This window comes from Linepithema humile, chromosome 2, assembly GCF_040581485.1.
Source record: "Linepithema humile isolate Giens D197 chromosome 2, Lhum_UNIL_v1.0, whole genome shotgun sequence".
NCBI classification, from domain to species: Eukaryota; Metazoa; Arthropoda; class Insecta; order Hymenoptera; family Formicidae; genus Linepithema; species Linepithema humile.
The window spans coordinates 10,398,505-10,419,486 of record NC_090129.1 but is presented as its reverse complement, the minus strand read 5'-3'; the positions used below and the strand labels follow the sequence as shown (position 1 = coordinate 10,419,486).

The 20,982-nt window shown below is 34.5% G+C and overlaps 3 protein-coding genes and 1 long non-coding RNA gene across 12 annotated transcripts; 2 read left to right on the top strand and 2 right to left on the bottom strand.

The window, feature by feature from the left end:
• Positions 1 to 30: 30 nt before the first annotated feature.
• Positions 31 to 1,074, bottom strand: mRpS25 (mitochondrial ribosomal protein S25). The gene is made up of 3 exons (XM_012379740.2): positions 850 to 1,074; positions 649 to 755; positions 31 to 535 (listed from the first exon to the last, which is right to left on the bottom strand). Exons 1-3 carry the CDS (start codon positions 984 to 986, stop codon positions 267 to 269), a joined length of 513 nt encoding a protein of 170 aa, XP_012235163.2. The 5' UTR covers positions 987 to 1,074; the 3' UTR covers positions 31 to 266.
• A 4,854-nt stretch (positions 1,075 to 5,928) lies between these two features.
• On the top strand, positions 5,929 to 8,839 carry LOC136997944 (uncharacterized). The gene is made up of 3 exons (XR_010888484.1): positions 5,929 to 6,090; positions 8,023 to 8,049; positions 8,451 to 8,839. It is a non-coding gene; the product is annotated as an uncharacterized lncRNA (long non-coding RNA).
• A 1,130-nt stretch (positions 8,840 to 9,969) lies between these two features.
• On the top strand, positions 9,970 to 16,043 carry AlaRS (alanine--tRNA ligase, cytoplasmic). Of its 5 annotated transcripts, none has more exons than XM_012379714.2 (15): positions 9,970 to 10,107; positions 10,502 to 10,671; positions 10,783 to 10,971; positions 11,045 to 11,190; positions 11,815 to 12,006; positions 12,124 to 12,414; positions 12,494 to 12,603; positions 12,685 to 12,959; positions 13,058 to 13,381; positions 13,462 to 13,720; positions 13,778 to 14,030; positions 14,115 to 14,379; positions 14,449 to 14,733; positions 14,805 to 14,982; positions 15,118 to 16,043. In XM_012379714.2, exons 2-15 carry the CDS (start codon positions 10,528 to 10,530, stop codon positions 15,789 to 15,791), a joined length of 3,585 nt encoding a protein of 1,194 aa, XP_012235137.1. In that variant the 5' UTR covers positions 9,970 to 10,107; positions 10,502 to 10,527; the 3' UTR covers positions 15,792 to 16,043. The 5 variants fall into 5 exon arrangements, with proteins under 5 accessions (XP_012235137.1, XP_012235135.1, XP_012235139.1 ...); XM_012379712.2 differs by lacking the exon at positions 9,970 to 10,107 and adding an exon at positions 10,110 to 10,247; XM_012379716.2 differs by lacking the exon at positions 9,970 to 10,107 and adding an exon at positions 10,110 to 10,247 and having other exon boundaries at positions 15,387 to 15,529.
• Positions 15,817 to 19,553, bottom strand: LOC105679597 (mitochondrial ribosome-associated GTPase 2). Of its 5 annotated transcripts, XM_012379717.2 has the most exons (10): positions 19,453 to 19,553; positions 19,104 to 19,303; positions 18,110 to 18,655; positions 17,767 to 18,013; positions 17,464 to 17,694; positions 17,233 to 17,352; positions 16,768 to 17,106; positions 16,478 to 16,616; positions 16,149 to 16,381; positions 15,817 to 16,010 (listed from the first exon to the last, which is right to left on the bottom strand). In XM_012379717.2, the coding sequence occupies exons 4-10, from the start codon at positions 17,818 to 17,820 to the stop codon at positions 15,852 to 15,854; spliced, it is 1,275 nt and encodes a 424-aa protein (XP_012235140.1). In that variant the 5' UTR covers positions 17,821 to 18,013; positions 18,110 to 18,655; positions 19,104 to 19,303; positions 19,453 to 19,553; the 3' UTR covers positions 15,817 to 15,851. The 5 variants fall into 5 exon arrangements, with proteins under 5 accessions (XP_012235140.1, XP_067205541.1, XP_012235141.1 ...); XM_067349440.1 differs by having other exon boundaries at positions 17,767 to 18,655; XM_012379718.2 differs by having other exon boundaries at positions 17,787 to 18,655; positions 19,453 to 19,552.
• Between the last annotated feature and the right edge of the window lie 1,429 nt (positions 19,554 to 20,982).

The window sequence follows — 20,982 nt, the reverse complement described above, 5'->3', positions numbered from 1 at the left end:
TGATTCCTACAAATGAGCAGATACATGAAACATATTAGAACCACAATATATTAAGTCAACGGTAATATAGTGCTTAATATACGTATACTAATATATATTTTCATAAAATAAGGATCTTTTTTTATAATAAACACATATGACATGTTTTATAATAAAACCTGAAGTATCCAAGTTACTTCCACTATTCATATTTGACAGACAAACACATGTACACATAACACAATTGGGATTCTAATATATACAAAAATTCTTAATACTAAGTATGCCTATTCTTTATTTCGTCTTTCACGTATGATTTTTGCACGCATGTGATCCGGCAAAGGCACTATGCCTGGACATGGTACTTGTCCTGGGATGTGACATAAGCAGCTCCTTGTACAACCCATTCCAAAGTTTGCTGGATTGTCCTTCTTTTCTTTAGCAGTAGCTTCTTTGACTAATACTTCTTTTGGTTTTCCTACTACTTTTATAAGATGCTGAAGTATGTCGTCTTTAGATTTGCTATCTATATCGATTAATATTGTCTTTCCATCTTCTGTAAAAATATTTTTTCTCATTGTATAGCATATCTCAAATTTATATAACTATCATTTATCTAATCATACATTAATTTTATTTAATATGATTAAATACTCAATTCTCAATTACCATAATAAAATTTCATAAACGGAGATGGTGTTCTATTTTTAAAAGTAACTACTTGTACTGTTGGATTTTTGTATTGTATCTGTGATAAATGCCAAAATATGAAATCTCTGTAGAAAAATTAGAAAATGTTATTAAAACACAGTAATGTAATGTGTTCAATATTTTATATATAATCTAACCTAACCTAACCTAAATTTTTACCTCGTGCCTTTATGATGATTACCATGCGTGTTATAATTAATGGAGAATATCTGTATTTTATCCTTTAAGACCAATGGACCGGACATTAAATATTTCAATGTTCGCCGCACGGGTTCTTTGCCTATCATAAACGGCATTTTGACTAATTTTATCTATTATTGTTACTCGTACCCACAGATGTCTATACTAGTACTAGATCGCTAACTTTAGGCTTTGACGTATGGAAAAACTGAGGCTGGCAAGATTTCCGGTTTCGGCCATGACACCCTACAACAAAATGGCCGCTCAACAACTGCTCAACAACTGCTCAACAACTGCTCAGCAATTGCTCAACAACTGCTCAACAACTGCTCGGCATCTTTCAAGCATTTTTACAATATTATCAATTTGTATCACCACGCCGGGTATCACATGTGCATACGCACGTACAGATATAAGGCCGGAGCACAGACTTTTACATAAAGCATAACGCATAAGCATAAGGAAATTGATTGGTCCGTTTCCTTATGCATTTGCTTATGCTTATATATAGACCAATCAATTTCCTTATGCTTATGCGTTATGCTTTATGCAAAAGTCTGTGCTCCCGCCTATAAGGCCATCACACACAAAATGACATAACTGCATATGCATCTTAGAACATATATACTGGAAGGGGCATAGCTGACTTGCCGTTGTCCTCAACATCTATCTATCTTTGTCTGTACATTTTATTGCAATACGCATGCGTCGATTATGTTGATGTGTGTGATGACAAACTAGACAAGCTTATCTATGACAAGCCTTCCAATATAATCAAGTCTAAAGAAATAATCATAAAAAAGTATACAAAACTAATACTATTTAAACATCAATGAAGTTTTTAAATATTTTTTTTTATTATTTATTATAATAATTTTTATTGTACTGGTTACTATATGTACAAGATATAATTAAAATAAGATAACAAACTTTAGAGGAGCGAGAATATTACATAATAATAAATATTACTTTTTTATTTTTTATTAATAATATATATTTTATATCAGTAACAGTGGGTTTGACGGACATATGTTGATGTCAAATTTTTTTTCATCTTTGGTCTCGCTCCTCAAAGTTTGTTATCTTATTTTAGTTCATCCTGTACATCCTGTATATAATTATTGTTCATTACAGTATTTGTTTTTGATTATGTGCAACATTATTTTTATTTTATTTTGCAAGACTATTATTACATATTACTACATATTATTATATATAATTTATAATATATTGCAATTATATTATAATATAACTTAAAGAATAAATTGTTATAATCAAATTTTTAAATGCCTTCCACCTATTTTAAATCTTTCTACTTTCAATTTAAGCGGTTATTCATTCGCGCAAGCGCATTGACCGATTTCGTACAGACAAGGATAGATAGATGTAGGGGACACTTTTGTTATGTGTATTTAGATAGGCTATGCCCCTTCCAGTATATAGCCGAGAGCACAAGCTTTTACATAAAGCATAACGCATAAGCATAAGGAAATTGATTGGTCTATATATAAGCATAAGCAAATGCATGGTGTAAAAAATGTAAGGTGAAGTATTGCGCATATGGCGGCGACTTCAAATTTCAGCCAATCAAATTTGCCCGATGAGGAAACGCGCCAATTATAAATGTAGTAAGTTATTTAAAAATAATATATTTAAACAATACAATTATTATATGTTTATTAATATGAAAAATGTAAATGCAATGTAATATTTACTAACCACATGTAATCTTTGAATTTTCATCCCTCTGGCAAGCCTGTAACCATTTTCTTCGCAGCTCAGGATCTTGAGGAAACGAGTAATATCTCACTTTTTTGCTGAATATATAATTTGTCCGATTTTTACAATTTCTCACGAAACAACTTGGCATGGTTGAAAATTTGTCGTCGACTTGTCAAAACTTCACAAGTAATATTCACACATGCACACAAGTGATAGCCACCGATGTCAATCATTGTCAAAACTATGTAACTGATTCTATCGTGCGCCGGCCATATTGAATTTTGCATCACCGAGCATATTTGATTGGTTCGCTGTTCCCCACTACTTTTGAACCACTGCGCATCCATCGGAATGCTTCACCTTATATTCTTTACACCATGAGCAAATGCATAAGGAAATGGACCAATCAATTTCCTTATGCTTATGCGTTATGCTTTATGCAAAAGTCTGTGCTCCGGCCATATATGTTCTAAGTATGCATAGCATAAGACCGTCTCGACCATTGAGTAAAAAGAAACAGAAGGGAGCATATACTAGCCAGGACTAGGTAAATCCGCGGACGGATGTACGTCATGGCAGCCATCTTGAGCGACCACTTTTTGAAAGTGAGAGGGAATGCTCGAGCATAGCGGCAAGCGGCATACCGTACGCCGTACGCATTAATATGCAGTGTATAGTCTTTTATGCAACAGTGTATGAAAATAAACGATCAAAATGGTATACTGTAGAGCTTGTGGCATAACAGCAGCAGCTCGAAATCATGGAATAACGTTTCATCGGTTAGTATTATCAACAATAATGAGATTTTTATTTTGGAGATTATAATCATATGTATAGTATTGTGAAATTGTAGATTCACAATAATTACTAAATAATTTTCACTCACAAACAGGTTTCCGAAAAATCCGGATCAAAGAAATGCATGGATAAATTTTTGTAAGGACGAAAGATTTAATATAAATTTAGATTTTAAATTTTAACGTTGCTCTTATGGAAATACTGCACGAGTGCAATCCCAATGAAAAACGCCATTAAAATTTGGTATTATTGTTGCATATTATAGTTATTTTCTTTTAATTGTACATTATTTCCTAATTAAACATAAGTCATTCAATATTGGCGCCCTTGAGCGGCCATCTTGAGCGACCACTTTATATAGTCACTTCCGTCCGCACTTTTACGACCAAACGCTCCCTCCTGTTTCTTTTTACTCAATAGTCTCGACCAATGAACATGCTATGTAAATCAATATGGCACCTTTATGCTAGATGTTCATTGGTCGAGACGGTCTTATGCTATGCATATGCAGTTATGTCATTTTGTGTGTGAGGGCCTATACACATTACACACGCATTGTCGCCATTTTGTTGTAGGGTGTCATGGCCGAAACCGGAAATCCTGCCGGCCTCAGCTCTTTTGACGAAGTTAGCGATCTAGTACTAGTATAAACATCTGTGTTGCAATGTTATTGGAATGTTGCTGTCACATTCTCATGAAATATTACAATTACAAGTTGCAATAATGTCTCAACAAAACATAAATATTACATTGCAACTTGCAAGATTGTAACATTGCTGCAATGTAATTGCAATGTTCTGTGCTGTATGGGCAGTAAGAGTGACTTGATGAGGTCCTTTCTTAAAAATCTCTTTAAATACCCCAAGCACTAATTTTCGAATTATTTGTATCACTCATAAAATGTATTTATATTTCATGTTATTTATTTTTCTCATATTATTTAGAAATACAATAAATTACATATATCTCTTATAAATGTAAAATAGTGGTTTTTTATTTTATTTTGTTTATATTCCTCTCTTGCATGCACGCGCGCGATAAGAAAAAGGTATAGAAACTTTTAGAAAAGTAAAATATTTTTAAATCAAGGCATTAAGTAAAATTAAAGAAAAAGTGACACAATTAGCCAGAATTTCTCGTTTATACAAAATCATATACAATTGCGTATGACTATATCTGAAATTTGCTTTTTACTTATATATGTTTATACATGATGCAAGACTTATACATAATCATATATTAGACTAACAGAGATTCATATATAATTATATATAAAATATTGTAGACATTATATATAAGTATGTATAAAAAGTACTTACATGTAATTCTATACTGTAGTCGCTCCATTTATATATATATATATATAACGTTTTATATTTCGTCATATATAATTATACATATTTTTACACAATTATGTAAAATATTGTATAACTCTATTAAATGCTACATGATTATATATGAGAAATTTTTTACCGGGCCTGTATATAATTATTGTTTATTACAGTATTTGATTTTGGTTATGTGCATTATTATTTTTATTTTATTTTGCAAGACTATTATTACATATTACTACATATTATTATATATAATTTATAATATATTGCAATTATATTATAATATAATTTAAAGAATAAATTGTTATAATCAAATTTTCAAATGCCTTCCACCTATTTTAAATCTTTCTACTTTCAACTTAAGCGGTTATTCATTCGCACAAGCGCATTGACCGATTTCGTACAGACAAGGATAGATAGATGTAGGGGACACTTTTGTTATGTGTATTTAGATAGGCTATGCCCCTTCCAGTATATATGTTCTAAGATATTTAGATAAGCTATGCCCCTTCCAGTATATATGTTCTAAGGCTTGGAGCCGCGGTGACTCGTAATCGTAAACAATATCATATCCATGGTGGAAAGAAACAAGGTGAGTTATTGCGCATAATGGCGGCAAAGAGTTGGGGGACTTGCTTGTCAACCAATCACAGGGGACCCATTTTATGCGCGCAAAATTCAAACGTTCACAGCTGATTAAAAAATCAAAACAGTATTGTAAATAAATAAATACTGCGACTATTACAATTTTTAATGCAACAGGTCGGCATACTGTCTACAAAGATAAAGTCACATAATATTACATATTACACCAAACTCTAAACAAATCTTCATATTATATATTCATTTATTACTTACACGACGGTCACATCGGTCTTTTCCAAATTTAAGAAAACTCTCTGCACGAACACTATATATTTTTTTAAGAGGACTGTATACACTTTATATACGTTAATAAAGCATGTCATCAGCCATCAGCCATACTAAATTTTCATGAAATGGGCCCCCTATGATTGGCTGTCCGCTCCCCACTACCTTTATAGCGTTTTCGAGTAAACGGGGTTTGAACGACCCAAGATTGGTTAATGACGTCATTGCAACCTCTCCACCAATGAAAGACTTGCATTTATAGTAAAATAGTGATTGATCAACCCTAGATCGTTCAAACCCCGTTTATTCGAAAACGCTATTAGACTACTGCGCAACCACGAGAATAACTCACCTTGTTTCTTTCCACCATGATCATATCATTGCCGAATGCTGTCGAATAGACTCACAATCAGTTTGGCTCACCATTTTCGTTACACACCACGAGGCTTGTTCGTTTTTTGTTTTCGATCAATTCGCCAAAACGTCTCAAATACACGTAAGTAATAAAATCGATTGATGCTAGTTAAGCACATGTAAAGATGATCTAATAACATCATAACTTGGCAGCACGTTAACGAAGCCGGTCACATCTTTTAGACCAGAATCTTTTGTGTTGCTCATGTGTCGCGTTACAAGGTGTTGACTCGTACAGTTGTTTGGCCGTCGATCTCTATATAACAGTAATTATTAGATGATTGCAGGCGGAATTTTTTTTCGAAAAAAATGCGTTGTTACGTAATGAAATCGTGGACATTTAATTAACGCGACTTTGAAGAACGTGTTGTTTATGTGCTCCCTATAAATTTTTATTCTTGACAGCTTTTTAATTTACTGATACACACCTTTGGCGTTTAAAGTTGAAAGATGACACTTTAGAAGTATCTTTTTTTACACAGATAATTGCTGCATCAATATTTACAAAACATTTGATGTTGTGCAAAATATAGTGCAAAAATATAGCCAAGTCTTTAGAACAGCATTAATAGATTATAAAAAAAAGTAATCATGTAAAAAAAAATTTTTTATGCTGAATGATCCTTCAATCATATTTTGTAAATTATGATTGTATATATGAAAGAATTGTTCAGTATAAAAAAAAATACAGAAATTATTCCATGTCCATGTTAACAGTATAACAATGAATTATAACATAAATATATGTAGGTTCGTATTAATAAATTAATTACAAATATAACAATGAAGATATTGAGCCAATGCCAAATGTATTTGCTCCAACCATCTTATTTAATACGTAAATCAAACGCTTCGGTCAAGATTTGAATATCTTCAGTGTGTCTAATCAAAAATAAAAAATTTTGGTCTAAAATACTAATCACACAATTGAGGTAAAAACTATAAAATTACAAAAGAAAAACCAATACAAAAATTAATAAAATATAGTGATTAATGGGATTGAGAGCCAATGCCGGATGTTCTTTGCTGTTTATTCTTTTTCCAAATTTTCTTTATTAATGAGTATACGTTTCGGCCACTATCGGACCGTAATTATTAATTACGCTTGGGACAAATATGCGTACTCACTATTTTTATTACGTTAGAAGGCACTTTGGTATAGAAACGTGCCATATTCTCAAGGACTTTATCAAATTAATCTCTAACGACATAAAAATCAGATCTCGTATTAAATTTTTGATACCAGGGCTGTGTTCCGAAATTCACTGCCAGTACTGAAAATCTACAGTTTACGTAACGTATATTGTAGATTTTCAGTACTGGCAGTGAATTTCGGAACGCAGCCCAGGTATGTTACAACGAATTAATTTACACTGTCGAGAATGTATTTGTAATTTTTAACCGTCAAATTTTAGCTATTGTACTGAAGATGGCCCGATAGTGGTTGAAACGTATACTCATTAATAAAGAAAATTTGGAAAAAGAATAAACAGCAAAGAACATCCGGCATTGGCTCTCGATCCCATTAATCACTATATTTTATTAGTTATTGTGAGCCCTTCAAGATTGTATGTTACAAAAATTAATATTAAAACACTGAAGATGTTCAAATCTTGACCGAAGTGTTTAGTTTATTAAACAGAGCTCGGAATTAGTTCAGTATTGCAGCGGTTGACGCCGATTCTTGCGATTGACGCCTCCTTTCCTCTCTTTACCGCGCGCGCCGCAGCCGCTAGAACCAGCACCGCCGAGCATCAGGAGCGGCACCATCCAATTAGGGTGCGTTTGGAAACTACACCTAGAGTGAAAGTTGTTGTTTATTGTCTATAGTATACGTTACGTAAAACTCTGGGTGTAGTTTCCGAACGCTTCCTTAATGATTGGGTTTTTCTCTCTTGATATTTAAAATTAAAAAAAAATGTATTAAAAATAATTGAAGCAAATACATCTGGCGTTGGCTCGATATCCTCATTGTTATCCATATCATTATATTTACAATGAATTATGTTTTCAGAAAATGGTTCCATCAAATGAAAAACAGGTAAGATCATACAAACAATTAAATGTTCCTCATTATATTAGTTACCTGCTATAAATTATAAACAATATTAAGTGAATATTTGTACAAAACATGAACAAAAATTAAGATCATTTGTCAATTTTATTGCATATTTTTTTATTAATTTATTTAATCTTTAAAAAGCTCAGCATTATTTTACATTATTATTTCATATATTTTGTAAAATTTTTTATGAGACTGAGCAATAATAAGTCTCAAATAGACACTATACTCTTTACAACAAACATAGTCAATTTCTCAGATATAAATCTTGTTGAATTTTCACTGAAAAATTTCCAAAGTTGGTTATTATATTTATCAACAATATGCTATTACTTTGAATTATATTAAACACAACAGTAAGAATTTCTTTTATTTTGTAGCGTGACATAAAAATATGTGTGGGACGATTGCCAGAAACTGGTGGTAGCAATGAATTGCGACAATTTTTCATGCGTTTTGGTGAGGTAACCAACTGCATCATTACAGAACATCGATATGCCTACATTTACATGACACATCAGGAGCAAGCAAAAAAGGCGATCGAAGCATTCCACAATACCTATGGGTCGCCGACAAGATCCCTTGAGGCCGTGGATCAATCGATCAGTGCGATCAACATGGATATGGACACCAATAATTGACCGGAAAGTCACACGGAAGAGGAGTTGATGCAGAATAAACGATTTTTTTAATAACTATCCCGTATAGAATAAAAAGTTCATAACGTTGTATATGTAAAAAATTAAAACATTGCTTAATATTGAAACAACATTGTATGACTTTCGAATAACATCTAAATGTCCTAATTAAAGGTCGACAAGAGTGATAGTAGCATTTCTGTCGGAATAGATATAAAACACAGAATCGTAATTTTCGCCTTTTAAACTATAATACTAGTTCAGCTGTTTTATTAGGGTGCCGTCACATGCAGCCCGTAATCCGTAATCCGCACCGGAAGTCCGCAAAAGTTACTAGATATTTCGTCCGTAACGTTGCGTGTGTTTTTACAGAGAGAAGCCTGAGAGACGCCACGGCCAGGTTTACGTGATCCGCCAAAGCCATTGAGTTCTATAACATACTGGAGCGAGCCTTCCTATCCCGAACAAAGAAAACTGCGTCCGCGATTTAGAAAAGGACACATATAGCAATGTGACATTGGGCTTGTTCGTTTTAACTGCACTGGGGCAGCTCTGGGTCTGCTCTAAACAAGATAATACAGGACAAACTATTTATCTGTCCTGTATTATCCTGTGTAGAGTAGACCCAGAGCAGCCCCAGTGTAGCTAAAACGAACAAGCCCAGAATCTCTGTGTGAGAATCGCTACATCAATATGGCGGAAAGCAGTCCCCCCCGCACGCTTGAATTACCATCCCCTCTCGCTTAAACTAGGACTTTAGACTCGGTCCCTCTTCCTTAGTCCGTGGTATATAAACCCTTTTATAAACACTGATATACTATCTAAACCAGCGCTCGGAATTAGTTGCACATTTCGGGCCGATTCAGGAGACGACGCCTCCTATTCCCCCACTACCGCCAGGCTGCTGGCGGCTGAGCCTCTGGCTCAGGAGCGTTTTATATCAGAAATAGGCTGGATTGTTTAGGCATCTCTCAGGAAATCGTAACATTTTTTTCACTACATAAATAATGTTTATTTTCATTAATACATAATATATGTATTTAACTATTAATGAAAATAAACATTATTTATGTAGCAAAGAAAATATTACTATTTTCTGAGAGGTGCCTCAACAACCCAGTCTATTTCTTGTATAAAACGCTTTTGCGTTAGAGCTATCGGCGGCTCGGCCGCCAGCGGCCGGGCGGTAGTGGGGGAACAGGAGGCGTCGTCTCCTGAATCGGCTCGAAATGTGCACTAATTCCGAGCGCTGCAATAAATTATAAAAAATTTTTGTATATATATATATATTACGTTACCGCACACGTACGTGTGCGTAAGCGATTCTCGCTTGTGTGCATGCTTCCCCTACCACGGAGCCTTGGTGCTGGTCGGCTCGAGTTTGCATCACTGCTTCTTGGTATTTTTTATTCAATGATTGAGTGGCTAGAAAGTGTGCATGTGCTCTGGGTTCTCCCGTTTTACCTTTCTCTTCTTATGTATGTATCGTTATTAGTCGCGTGGACCAACTGTGTTTGTATTTCAATATTTTGCTTGAGAGTAAGTTTTATATCAAACTGTCATTAGCCTCTTTTTTTTTTTTTTATTTGTGCAATTCTGATATAGTATTAGAGATTGTAAAATGTAATTCTGTGACGTATAAAGAAAGAAGTATCTTTTATTCGTTCGACGTGAATTTATTATTCTGTGTCTCTCTTTTGAATGTCTGATGCAACCTGAGGCCATATGGTAAATTATGTTGCAATATATTTGATATTTACATTTGTATACATAATATTGTTGTAACATTACAGCAGTTAGAGAGCTCTAGGATATCAAAATGTTAACCAGTATGAATGCAAAACAAATACGGCAAGCTTATATCGACTTTTTCAAAAGTAAAGGTCATCAGTATGTGCATTCAAGTTCAACTATACCTCATGATGACCCAACTTTACTTTTTACAAATGCTGGAATGAATCAGGTATCAATATAATTTTAATTTTTATATTGAATGCTTTATTTTGTAATAATATTTTGTATGATATAAATAATATTTTGTATGATTATTTTCTATTGTAAATGTATATTTCAGTTTAAGCCGATATTCTTAGGAACAGTTGATCCTAATAGTGATATGGCAAAATGGGTACGTGTAGTTAATAGTCAAAAGTGTATTAGAGCTGGCGGTAAGCATAATGATCTGGATGATGTTGGCAAAGATGTTTATCATCATACATTTTTTGAGATGATGGGTAATTGGTCCTTTGGAGATTATTTCAAGGTAATCTTCACAAAATTGATAATTATTTTTTATATTTTTTCATACATGACATCTAGAGGACTATATTTTTTAGAAAGAAATATGTACTTGGGCTTGGGAATTTTTGACAGACGTATTGAAATTACCAGCTGACAGATTGTATGTGACATATTTTGGAGGTGATGAAAAGAATGGATTAGCACCAGATGATGAATGCAAGGAAATATGGCTTTCTTTAGGGTACTTTTTAATTATTTCAGAATATAATAAATTTTTTCTAAAATGTTTATTGACATACAGGGGGTCCCGCATCGAACACATTATATAGTAATGGCACATTCCTGAGTTCACTTTAAAATGAAAATCCCAACACCAAAATGTCAAGGCTATAATAGTTTTAAATAGGAAATATTTAAAGTTGATCACAATCAAGTTGGTCCAAATTTGCACGCTCAGACATGGTACATCGCATAGCAATGAAGGTACATCAGATATCGATTTGTTTTTAAATAGATATAATTTTATGTACAATAAAAAACAGATTGATATCTGAAGATATCTTCAATACTGTGCAATGTGCCATGCCTGAACTGCGATGTGCGATTTAGAGTGATTTGACTGATCAACTTTAAATGCTTTTATTCAAAAATTATAGATATTTTTGTATTAGAATTTTCATCTCAAAATAATCTCAAAAATGTGCCATTACCATACAATGCATTCGATGTGGAACATCTTGTATACTATCTTAAACTTTATAATAAGTTTGTTAATAAGTTATTCTTTTTTATTAATTTTAGTATTTTAAAAGTATTTTAATGTTTTTTTAATTTAAAATTTTAAGCTTATGATATAAATCTACAGAGTACCTGCCTCACACGTTTTACCAGGCAGCATGAAAGATAATTTTTGGGAAATGGGTGAAACTGGACCTTGCGGACCGTGTAGTGAACTTCATTACGATCGTATTGGTGGTAGAGAAGCAGCTCACCTTGTCAACATGGATGATCCTGATGTCTTAGAAATCTGGAATCTCGTATTTATTCAATATAATAGGTATTCAATTTGTAGAATAACATACAGGATTTATAAGACAATTTATTTAATTTAATATTTAAGATTTATTTAATAATTTTAAATTTTATAAATCTTTATAATCTCCTAATATTTCAGAGAGTTGGATGGCAGTCTTAAATCATTACCGAAGAAACATATAGATTGTGGTTTGGGTTTAGAGCGATTGGTATCAGTAATTCAAAATAAACGTGCCAACTATGACACTGATCTATTCATGCCTTTATTTGTTGCGATTAAAAAAGGCACAGGTGCACCGCCCTATCAGGGCAAAGTAGGAGCCGACGACGTTAACGGAATAGATATGGCATACAGAGTTCTGGCCGATCATGCTCGAACTATTACAATTGCTTTGGCAGATGGAGGAATGCCTGATAACACCGGCAGGGGGTAAGCAAGATTATTAAAAACTTTATTTTATCTTTTCCATGTCTTTTAAAATGTAATACATTTTTGTCTCGACATATAGATATGTCTTGAGAAGAATTTTACGCCGTGCTGTGCGCTACGCAACAGAGAAGTTAAATGCTAAGCCAGGATTTTTTGGATCTCTAATAAATGTAGTTGTGGATCTTCTTGGTAAATATTTTTATCCTAATAAAAATTTTGGCACAATTTACTATGCGCATTATTTCTAAAGTTACTTTTTTGTTGTTCTAGGTGAAGTTTTTCCAGAAGTAACAAAAGATCCGCAAAGTATAATTGACATTGTGAACGAGGAAGAAGCGCAATTTTTGAAAACTTTGTCGCGCGGTCGTAACTTGTTGAATAGAACAATAGCAAAGTTGGAGTCAGCCGATACTGTGCCGGGTGATGTAGCGTGGCGCTTGTATGATACTTACGGTTTCCCAATAGATCTCACTCAGCTAATGACTGAAGAAAAAGGATTGAAAATCGATATGATGGGTTATGAAGAGTCCAAAAAACAAGCACAGGTATATTTGACTACATAGCAATTATTCCGTTAATTCGATATAGATGCTTTTGTACGTTTGTATTCTTGACACACAAAGAATTTTCCTCGATATTGCAGTTAATTTCTCAAAGTAAAGCCGGCGGAATAGATGATCAAATTAACTTGGATATCCATGCCATCACTGAATTGCAAGAGCAAGGCGTTAAGCCTACGGATGATTCTCTGAAATATGATTACAAAGTCAGAAATTCTGTTATGTATAAGGAATATGAGTTTGGAGCGTGCACTGGTACTGTAATTGCACTAAGACGCGCCAAGACTTTCGTCGATGCAGTATCTTCCGGTGATGAAGTTGGAATTTTACTGGACAGAACAAATTTTTACGCGGAACAAGGAGGACAGATATATGATGAGGGATTTCTGGTGAAAGTTGATGACGAGGTACATAAATTCTTTTGTTTTTCATTTTTAATTCCCGTAATAAAAAGCAAGATTTATTAAACAGCGTATTGCTTTAAAAGGCCACAGAGATTCGCATAAAGAACGTTCAAGTCAGAGCCGGCTATGTGTTGCACATTGGCACTGTGGGTGAAGGCACATTGAGAAAAGGAGATAAAGTCCACACAAATGTGGATACAGCACGTAGACGGTTTATAATGGCCAATCATAGTGCTACACACGCCCTGAATCATGCACTCAGGAAAGTTCTGGGAACAGAAGCCGATCAGAAAGGATCATTGGTTGCGCCAGACAGACTCCGCTTTGATTTCACGAACAAAGGTGCGTAGGAAAGAAATGCAAGCACGAACCATGTCACGCAAATTATTTTCGCAACAGGACCGATGACAACGGAGCAGGTGAAAAACACGGAAAATATCACCAACGACATAATAAAGAGAAATAAGACAATTTATGCTAAAGAGAGTAATCTAGCTTTGGCGAAAACCATTCAAGGTTTACGCGCAATGTTCGAAGAGACGTATCCCGATCCAGTGCGCGTTGTTAGCATGGGCATACCAGTTGAAGATTTAGAAAAGGATCCCTTAAGCGCAGCTGCTCTTGAAACTAGCGTAGAATTTTGCGGTGGAACGTAAATGTCGTTCTATATTGACACATGTTTTCTAATCATGCTTTTTCTAATCACCTTTTTAAATTCACAATTTGCTTTCCGCAGGCATTTGCACTACACCGGCCATATAGGTGATTTTATAATAGCTAGCGAGGAAGCTATCGCTAAAGGTATCAGGCGCATAGTAGCGCTCAGCGGACCCGAAGCAACCAAGGCTCTTAAGAAGGCGACGTTGTTGCAAAATCAACTGATCCAACTTCAGGCGACGATTGAAGCCGACAAGTCTGGAAAAAAGTCTAAGGAATACGTGAAAAATATCGTGGAATTAACGGAAGACATATCGCATGCCATCATTCCTGGATGGAGAAAGGCAATTACATTTAACAAAGTATTAATTTCAATTGATATATCGATAAATAATTAGTCTTTTTATATGCAGGATTGTATGCGGAACATGTTGAAAGAATTGAAGAAGTCTCTCGACGATAAGGAACGAGCGGCCAAAGCGGCTATCGCTAATACGGTTGTGGAAACGGCACAGTCCATAATAGAGTCCAAACTCGGATGCCAAGTATTGGTTGAGGTGCTGGAAGCCTACAGTAATACGAAAGCTCTGGACACGGCGTTGAAGAAAATTAGAGCTGTGTCGCCGGAAACTAGCGCCTTGCTTATAAGCGTCGATCGCGATGTCAAAAAGATATTCGCTCTCAGTTCTGTTCCCAAGGTGAGATTATTTATCCTAAAACGCGTTGCGATAACAATAACAACAATCGTGTAACATTAAATTATTTCCAGTCTGCAGTATCCAAAGGACTGAAGGCGAACGAATGGATTCAAGCGATTGCACTTGTGATGTGCGGCAAAGGAGGCGGAAAAGCGGAATCTGCACAAGCTTCCGGTACTAATATAGCATGCGTTAATGAAATAGTGAGAAAGGCCAGTGAGTTTGCCAATGAAAAACTTGGGATCACAGGTAAATGTCGAAATAATTTTTTACCATAATTTGTACTGTAGAATTGTTAATAGTAAGTTTAGTTTATAAATCTGGAATTTTTTTTTATCTTAAATACTAATCACAATAGCTATCAAAAATTATGTCTGCTTTCAGACAATAGTACTGCTAACAATAGTCCTAAAACTTCAGAAAATGACATTCAATCACTTAATGTGGGATCTTCATCAAAATTGGTGCTTTATGCAAATATTGGGAGCACTAAATGTTATTTGGCACAAATAGTCGCGCAATATAGTGGCAAAAGTTTGACTTTAAAGCAAGTTAAAAGTGGCAAAATTAATTCTGGCGATGTAATGTTAGAAACGGCAGACGTTACGTTGCATAACAGCAACGCCATTGCATTTTTCTTATCAAATTCGCAGCTACGGCGTGAAGATGACTTGCTAGCGTCCAGTCAAATTTTACAATGGACTAGTTACGCGCAAAACCACATTTTACCGGCGGTCAGTGGCTGGGTGCTTTCATCGCTCGGCATTTCCGCCTTCAAAGATATGAAAGCAAATGCAAAGGCTTCTAAAGAGGATCTTCTAGGAGCTCTGAAAAAGTTGGACGACATACTATGTACAAAAACATATTTGATAGGAGAAAGGATTACTCTTGCGGACATATTCGTCTTCACCGCATTGATGCCTTTATACGAACACGTGTTTGATCCACATCTTAGAAAGCCATACACGAGCTTAAACAGGTGGTTTTCAACGATCTTGAATCAGCCGCAAGTAAAATGTGTAGTTAAGAATTTTACATTTTGTACAAAAGCTGCGTAATGTTAACGCGATAAGAACATTATAATTTTGTATACATTTTTACTGGAATACTTTATTGTGTTATACAAAAATTTCGGTGTCTTTTTCTGATACGTCAACTTTAAGATTATCATACAATATTCTAATTTCCTTCAATAAAGTGGAAATGTTACTGCCCTTTTTAGCGGAGATGGGTATTATCGGCAGATGTACACGGTCCTTGAATAATTGTAAATTAACCTACAATACAAATTACAATCATTATTATAACTATTCAAGATTTTCATTACAATTGACACACTTGTTCTCTATTCGAATTAATTATGTTTCAATATACATATAATTAAGATTAAAATTCAGATTTAAATCCCAACTCACCTCGGCATTTGATAAATCCATCTTGTTGGCTACAATGATATGAGGCCTATCGTTTAGTTTTTCATTAAACTGACTTATCTCATATTTTAAAGTTTGTAAAGCCACCCATGGCTCGTCCATTGTAATATCTATGATAAATATTAAAGCGGCGCAACGTTCAGCATGTTTGAGGAAAGTTATGCCAAGTCCTTTATTTTTATGCGAATCTTCTATGAGACCGGGCATATCAGCCACTAAAAAATAAACAGTAATAAAGTGAAAAAAAAGGTAAGAAGTTTTATATACCTCTCTCTTTTCTTTACTGTGCTAATATATATAATATAAATTACCTGCTACTTGTTCATAATCATCGTACTGTATCATGCCTATATGAGGTTTTAAAGTAGTAAAAGGATACGCCGCTATCTTTGGCCTGGCTCTGGATATTGCCCTTAAAAGTGTACTTTTACCAGCATTTGGTAGACCAATCTATTGGTGACAAGAAATTTAAGGACATTTTATGCGATAAAAGATGTGTTTTGTAACATAATACAGTAAATATATTCTTGTGAAAATTAATGTGAAATACACTAATAATGAAATAACATAATTACAGGGTGACGGAAAAATATATACTCACTAATCCTATATGGGCCATGCTTCTTACTTCCAACACATATTCTAAATTTTCTCCGGTTGCACCATATTCGCATATTTCAGGTGACTGTTGGGCATTCGATTTGAAATAGGCATTTCCGTGCCCACCGGCACCACCTCTCGCGGCGATAAACATCATTCCGGGTTTATCCAGGTCGCCTAATATCCTACCATCCGTATCACGCACGATCGTGCCAACAGGCACATAAACCACATTATGCTCCGCATTTTTACCGAAGCAATCCTTGTTATAACCTTTCTCTCCATTTTCAGCTCTAATTACAGACTCTACATGGTTAAGATCTTTTACGTCTGTTTTCACCTGCATTGTAAAGCTATATGTTACATCCATAGTGAGTACAATCGTTATAAACATATAACTTATATTATTTCAACTTTGTATTTCGTTACTTTTATTTTATTTCATTTTTAATCGCAATAATCGTACCTCGAATATTACGTGACCACCATTTCCACCATCGCCTCCGTCGGGACCGGCCCGATCATTAACCCACAATCGTAAGAACGATACCAGTCCATTTCCGCCGTTTCCACCGATTGTTCTTACCTAGTGGAAAATAATACGTATACATATAATTACATAATAAAATATGTAACTCATAAAAAGTAATTACATATTCATAGATGGATAAATCGTTCAGTAAAATAATGTTCTTACCTGTTTTATATCGACGAAATGTTGCACAGTATCATGTTTTGATTTCGGTTTTATACTAGACAGAGCTTTAGCTGTGGACTCCTTCTTGTGAACACATGCAGTGACAGACAAAGCCCTAAGTATGTTTCTATTTAAAACTTTACATGTGTTTTTATGCAATACTATTTCACAGCCTTGATTTTGAATTGGATTTCTGGCAACAATGGTTTTCAAATGACGAAGACAATGCATCTGAAAGTAATAGAAAAGATGTAGACCTCATATCTCGTGTTAATAATAAAATAAATTACTTTATGTGTGTACCATTTTAACAAAATATTCACTTTTTACTGTAAAATGGTCGTCTTTTATTAGCATTCGATTTATCTTGAGACGATGACGCCAAATTTGTCTTCTACAAAATTTGTGATTGCATTTTGATGTAACTCAATGACTCTTTTTCTATATAATGGTATATAATTTGATTTATAATTTATTCTGTATGTCCTCTTTATCTTTTTGTCAGGAGACAAATAGCAATCGATGAAATCAACATTATTAATAATAGATCCTGCATAATTGTACAACAATTGATAAAATTCAGCTGTATTAAAATTTGTGTAAGTAGAAAAAGTTAGATCAAATGTAAAAGCACATGGATAAATACACTTGACATTGTAATCTGCTGTATTCTGAATATTCTTTGTTACTTCTTTCCATGTAATATTATCTGTATCGTATTGAGAGACATTTATTTTGCAACTAGGTGTAATATTGTGTATTGTAGGCGGCTTTCTCTTTGTAAAAAAATGTACTAATGAGCCTGCAATATAAAATTGTTTTTCTAAACTACGATAACCTGTTACAATATAATTTTGGAAAGATTGCCATAAAAAGGGTTCTACTCTCGTCAATATGAAATTTCCATGTGCAGCCATTTCTACAATTTTCCAGGAATCATTCCAATGCCTTTCAGGCTTATCCATAGGTGTTCCACCTTGACCATTGCATAATGTCACCAATATCTGACCATTTTCTTTGATCATTCTTTCAGATGAAATGAAAAAGTTTCTTAGCAAGTTCCTATTTTTCTCTATTCTCATTTTACCACCAACGTGAGGAAAGTTAAAAATGATTTTGTCAAACAATTTAGATTTTAATAAAGAATGTTCTTCCAATTTTGTAGCATCCACATCAAGCAATACACAAATACCTGAAAAGAAAAGCAAATATTTGGTTGTATTAATATTGTAAATATATAACCATATATACAGGGTGTTTTATAATGTCCATGCCAACGCTCGTGTGCGGGTAGAGTGCGATAAACTGAATAGAAAAGTCCTTTACCGTTTTGCAATTTTCGCAATAATTGAGATATTAATTAAAAAGGATTGACGAATAATCACGCGTTGCGCGTATAGACCATAGACTGTACATTCTAAGCGTGACGACAACGAAAAATAACAACGCATGGCGAGAGCAGAAGTAATACGTGTTGTTATGTTTCGTTACTTTTTAATTAATATTTCAATTATTATTGCGAAAATTGCAAAACATAAAGGACTTTTCTATTCAGTTTACCACACTCTAACCGCACACGAGCGTTGGCACGGACATTATGAAACACTCGTATATAAATTTGTGCTTGATAATTTACTAACCATTGTTTTGAAGATATTCTATATTTCTTTGCGCATCTTGACTCACGCTACGTTCGTAGCAGGTAGCAATAAGTTTAATATTTAAATCATGTTGCAATAATGTTACAGAAAATGAGAAATTGCCTTCTCCAACCAACAATACAGAATCATTTTTATTAAATGTTGAAATTTTCATCCTTGCAACTTCAAGTAATCTGTAACTGAGCTATATATGTCAATAAATGCTTTTCTTTCCAGGTAAAAGTAAAACTTATTAAATATATATTAAATTAATAAAATAAGTTAGTTAATTATGTAACTGTTAATAAATATAATCGAAATTTGATTGCATTTGACAGATTTCACTAACCTCTTATTTTCATATAACACTATCGCTGAATCATTAACAAAGTATAGTTAAAGATGGACTGTATGTGCCCTGAACAGTGATGCAAGCATCCTGCAATGAGGTCTGTTCCTTATAGCTGAACTGGCTGCACTAGTTCAGAGTTTATCTTTTTCCCTCCATATTGAAAGAAGAAAGATAAACTCTGAACTAGTGCAGCCAGTTCAGCTATAAAGAACAGACCTATTAGCAATGTGAGACCTACGTGAAGATAGCCAACCAAAATTAATTTGTCCAATGTTTAACAATTGCAGCTAATTGTTAGTCGTTTATTTGTTATTGTTAGCCTAATCTTGACATTTGTTGGTTGTTCATTTAATTGTTGTTAACAAAATAATACTCACTGTGAAGTTAGTCTAGAGCAAGATCTATAGAGAGAAGGTTACCTCAGTAAAACCGGTTGAGGGCGAGGGACGATGAAGTAAGGGGGGAGCTAGAAACAGCTTAATGGCGAGGGGCGATGAAGAAAGGGGAGAGCATGATGATCTCATCGACAAACAGTAGCTGTCTGAGATAGCTTCTGTCGCCGATGAGATCATCATTGCCCCTCTTGCCGCTCGCCCCTCTCTGCATTTGCCCCTCTTGCCGCTCGTCCCTCTTTGCGCATGAGGTAACCTTCTCTCTATAGATCTTGGGCACCACTTAGTTCCAATCCTGGCTCTGTCACTCAGTGAAAGCGCCACAAACGCTGGTACCGAGAAACCCATATAGGTTTATAGCCCCTAGCTGCTCAAACTCTGTGTTTACGTGTATTTTGATTATGAGACTGTGGACAAAAAAAAAGATACAAAGGCTTATGGCCGGAGCACAGACTTTTGCATAAAGCATAACGCATAAGCATAAGGAAATTGATTGGTCCATTTCCTTATGCATTTGCTTATGCTTATATATAGACCAATCAATTTCCTTATGCTTATGCGTTATGCTTTATGTAAAAGCTTGTGCTCTCGGCTTTAGTTTACACCGATTGTTTAGTACACGTATCGAATACTAAATCAGCTTCTTTGATTGGTGTAGATTTTACACTAAACGATTTATACCTATCGGAGAAGCAAATTTAGTATTTGATACGCGTACTAAACAATCGGTGTAAACTAATAGCGTTTTCGATTATACAGGATTTGAACGACCCAGGGTTGATCAATCACTATTTTACTATAAATGCAAGTCTTTCATTGGTGGAGAGGTTGCAATGACGTCATTAACCAACCCTGGGTCGTTCAAATCCTGTATAATCGAAAACGCTATAAGGTTGCGTTCCGTTTTGCGCATAGCACGCATCGTTCGCATCGCTAATGCTTAGCGCATTGGCTGCGTTTCGTTTCATTATGCGCATGATACATGCTTTGAAACGGAACGATATTGAACGCATTAGAAGCGGAAAATCAAAATGGATTCCACAATAAATTGCGCTATCAATGTGACAATGTTTTTAATTGATAAAATGAGTGACAGTAATAGTAGTGAATCATCAATGACTCTTCCATTATGACT

Coding starts and splice junctions, on each gene's coding strand:
- AlaRS (XM_012379714.2), top strand. CDS start 10,528: ATGTTAACCAGTATGAATGCAAAACAAATACGGCAAGCTTATATCGAC. Junction 12,007..12,123: donor GTATTTATTCAATATAATAG/GTATTCAATTTG, acceptor CTAATATTTCAG/AGAGTTGGATGGCAGTCTTA. Junction 12,415..12,493: donor CCTGATAACACCGGCAGGGG/GTAAGCAAGATT, acceptor CTCGACATATAG/ATATGTCTTGAGAAGAATTT.
- mRpS25 (XM_012379740.2), bottom strand. CDS start 986: ATGCCGTTTATGATAGGCAAAGAACCCGTGCGGCGAACATTGAAATAT. Junction 756..849: donor AATCATCATAAAGGCACGAG/GTAAAAATTTAG, acceptor ATTTTTCTACAG/AGATTTCATATTTTGGCATT. Junction 536..648: donor GTTTATGAAATTTTATTATG/GTAATTGAGAAT, acceptor ATATTTTTACAG/AAGATGGAAAGACAATATTA.
- LOC105679597 (XM_067349440.1), bottom strand. CDS start 17,820: ATGCTAATAAAAGACGACCATTTTACAGTAAAAAGTGAATATTTTGTT. Junction 17,695..17,766: donor GTGAATATTTTGTTAAAATG/GTACACACATAA, acceptor TATTACTTTCAG/ATGCATTGTCTTCGTCATTT. Junction 17,353..17,463: donor ATTTCGTCGATATAAAACAG/GTAAGAACATTA, acceptor ATTTTCCACTAG/GTAAGAACAATCGGTGGAAA.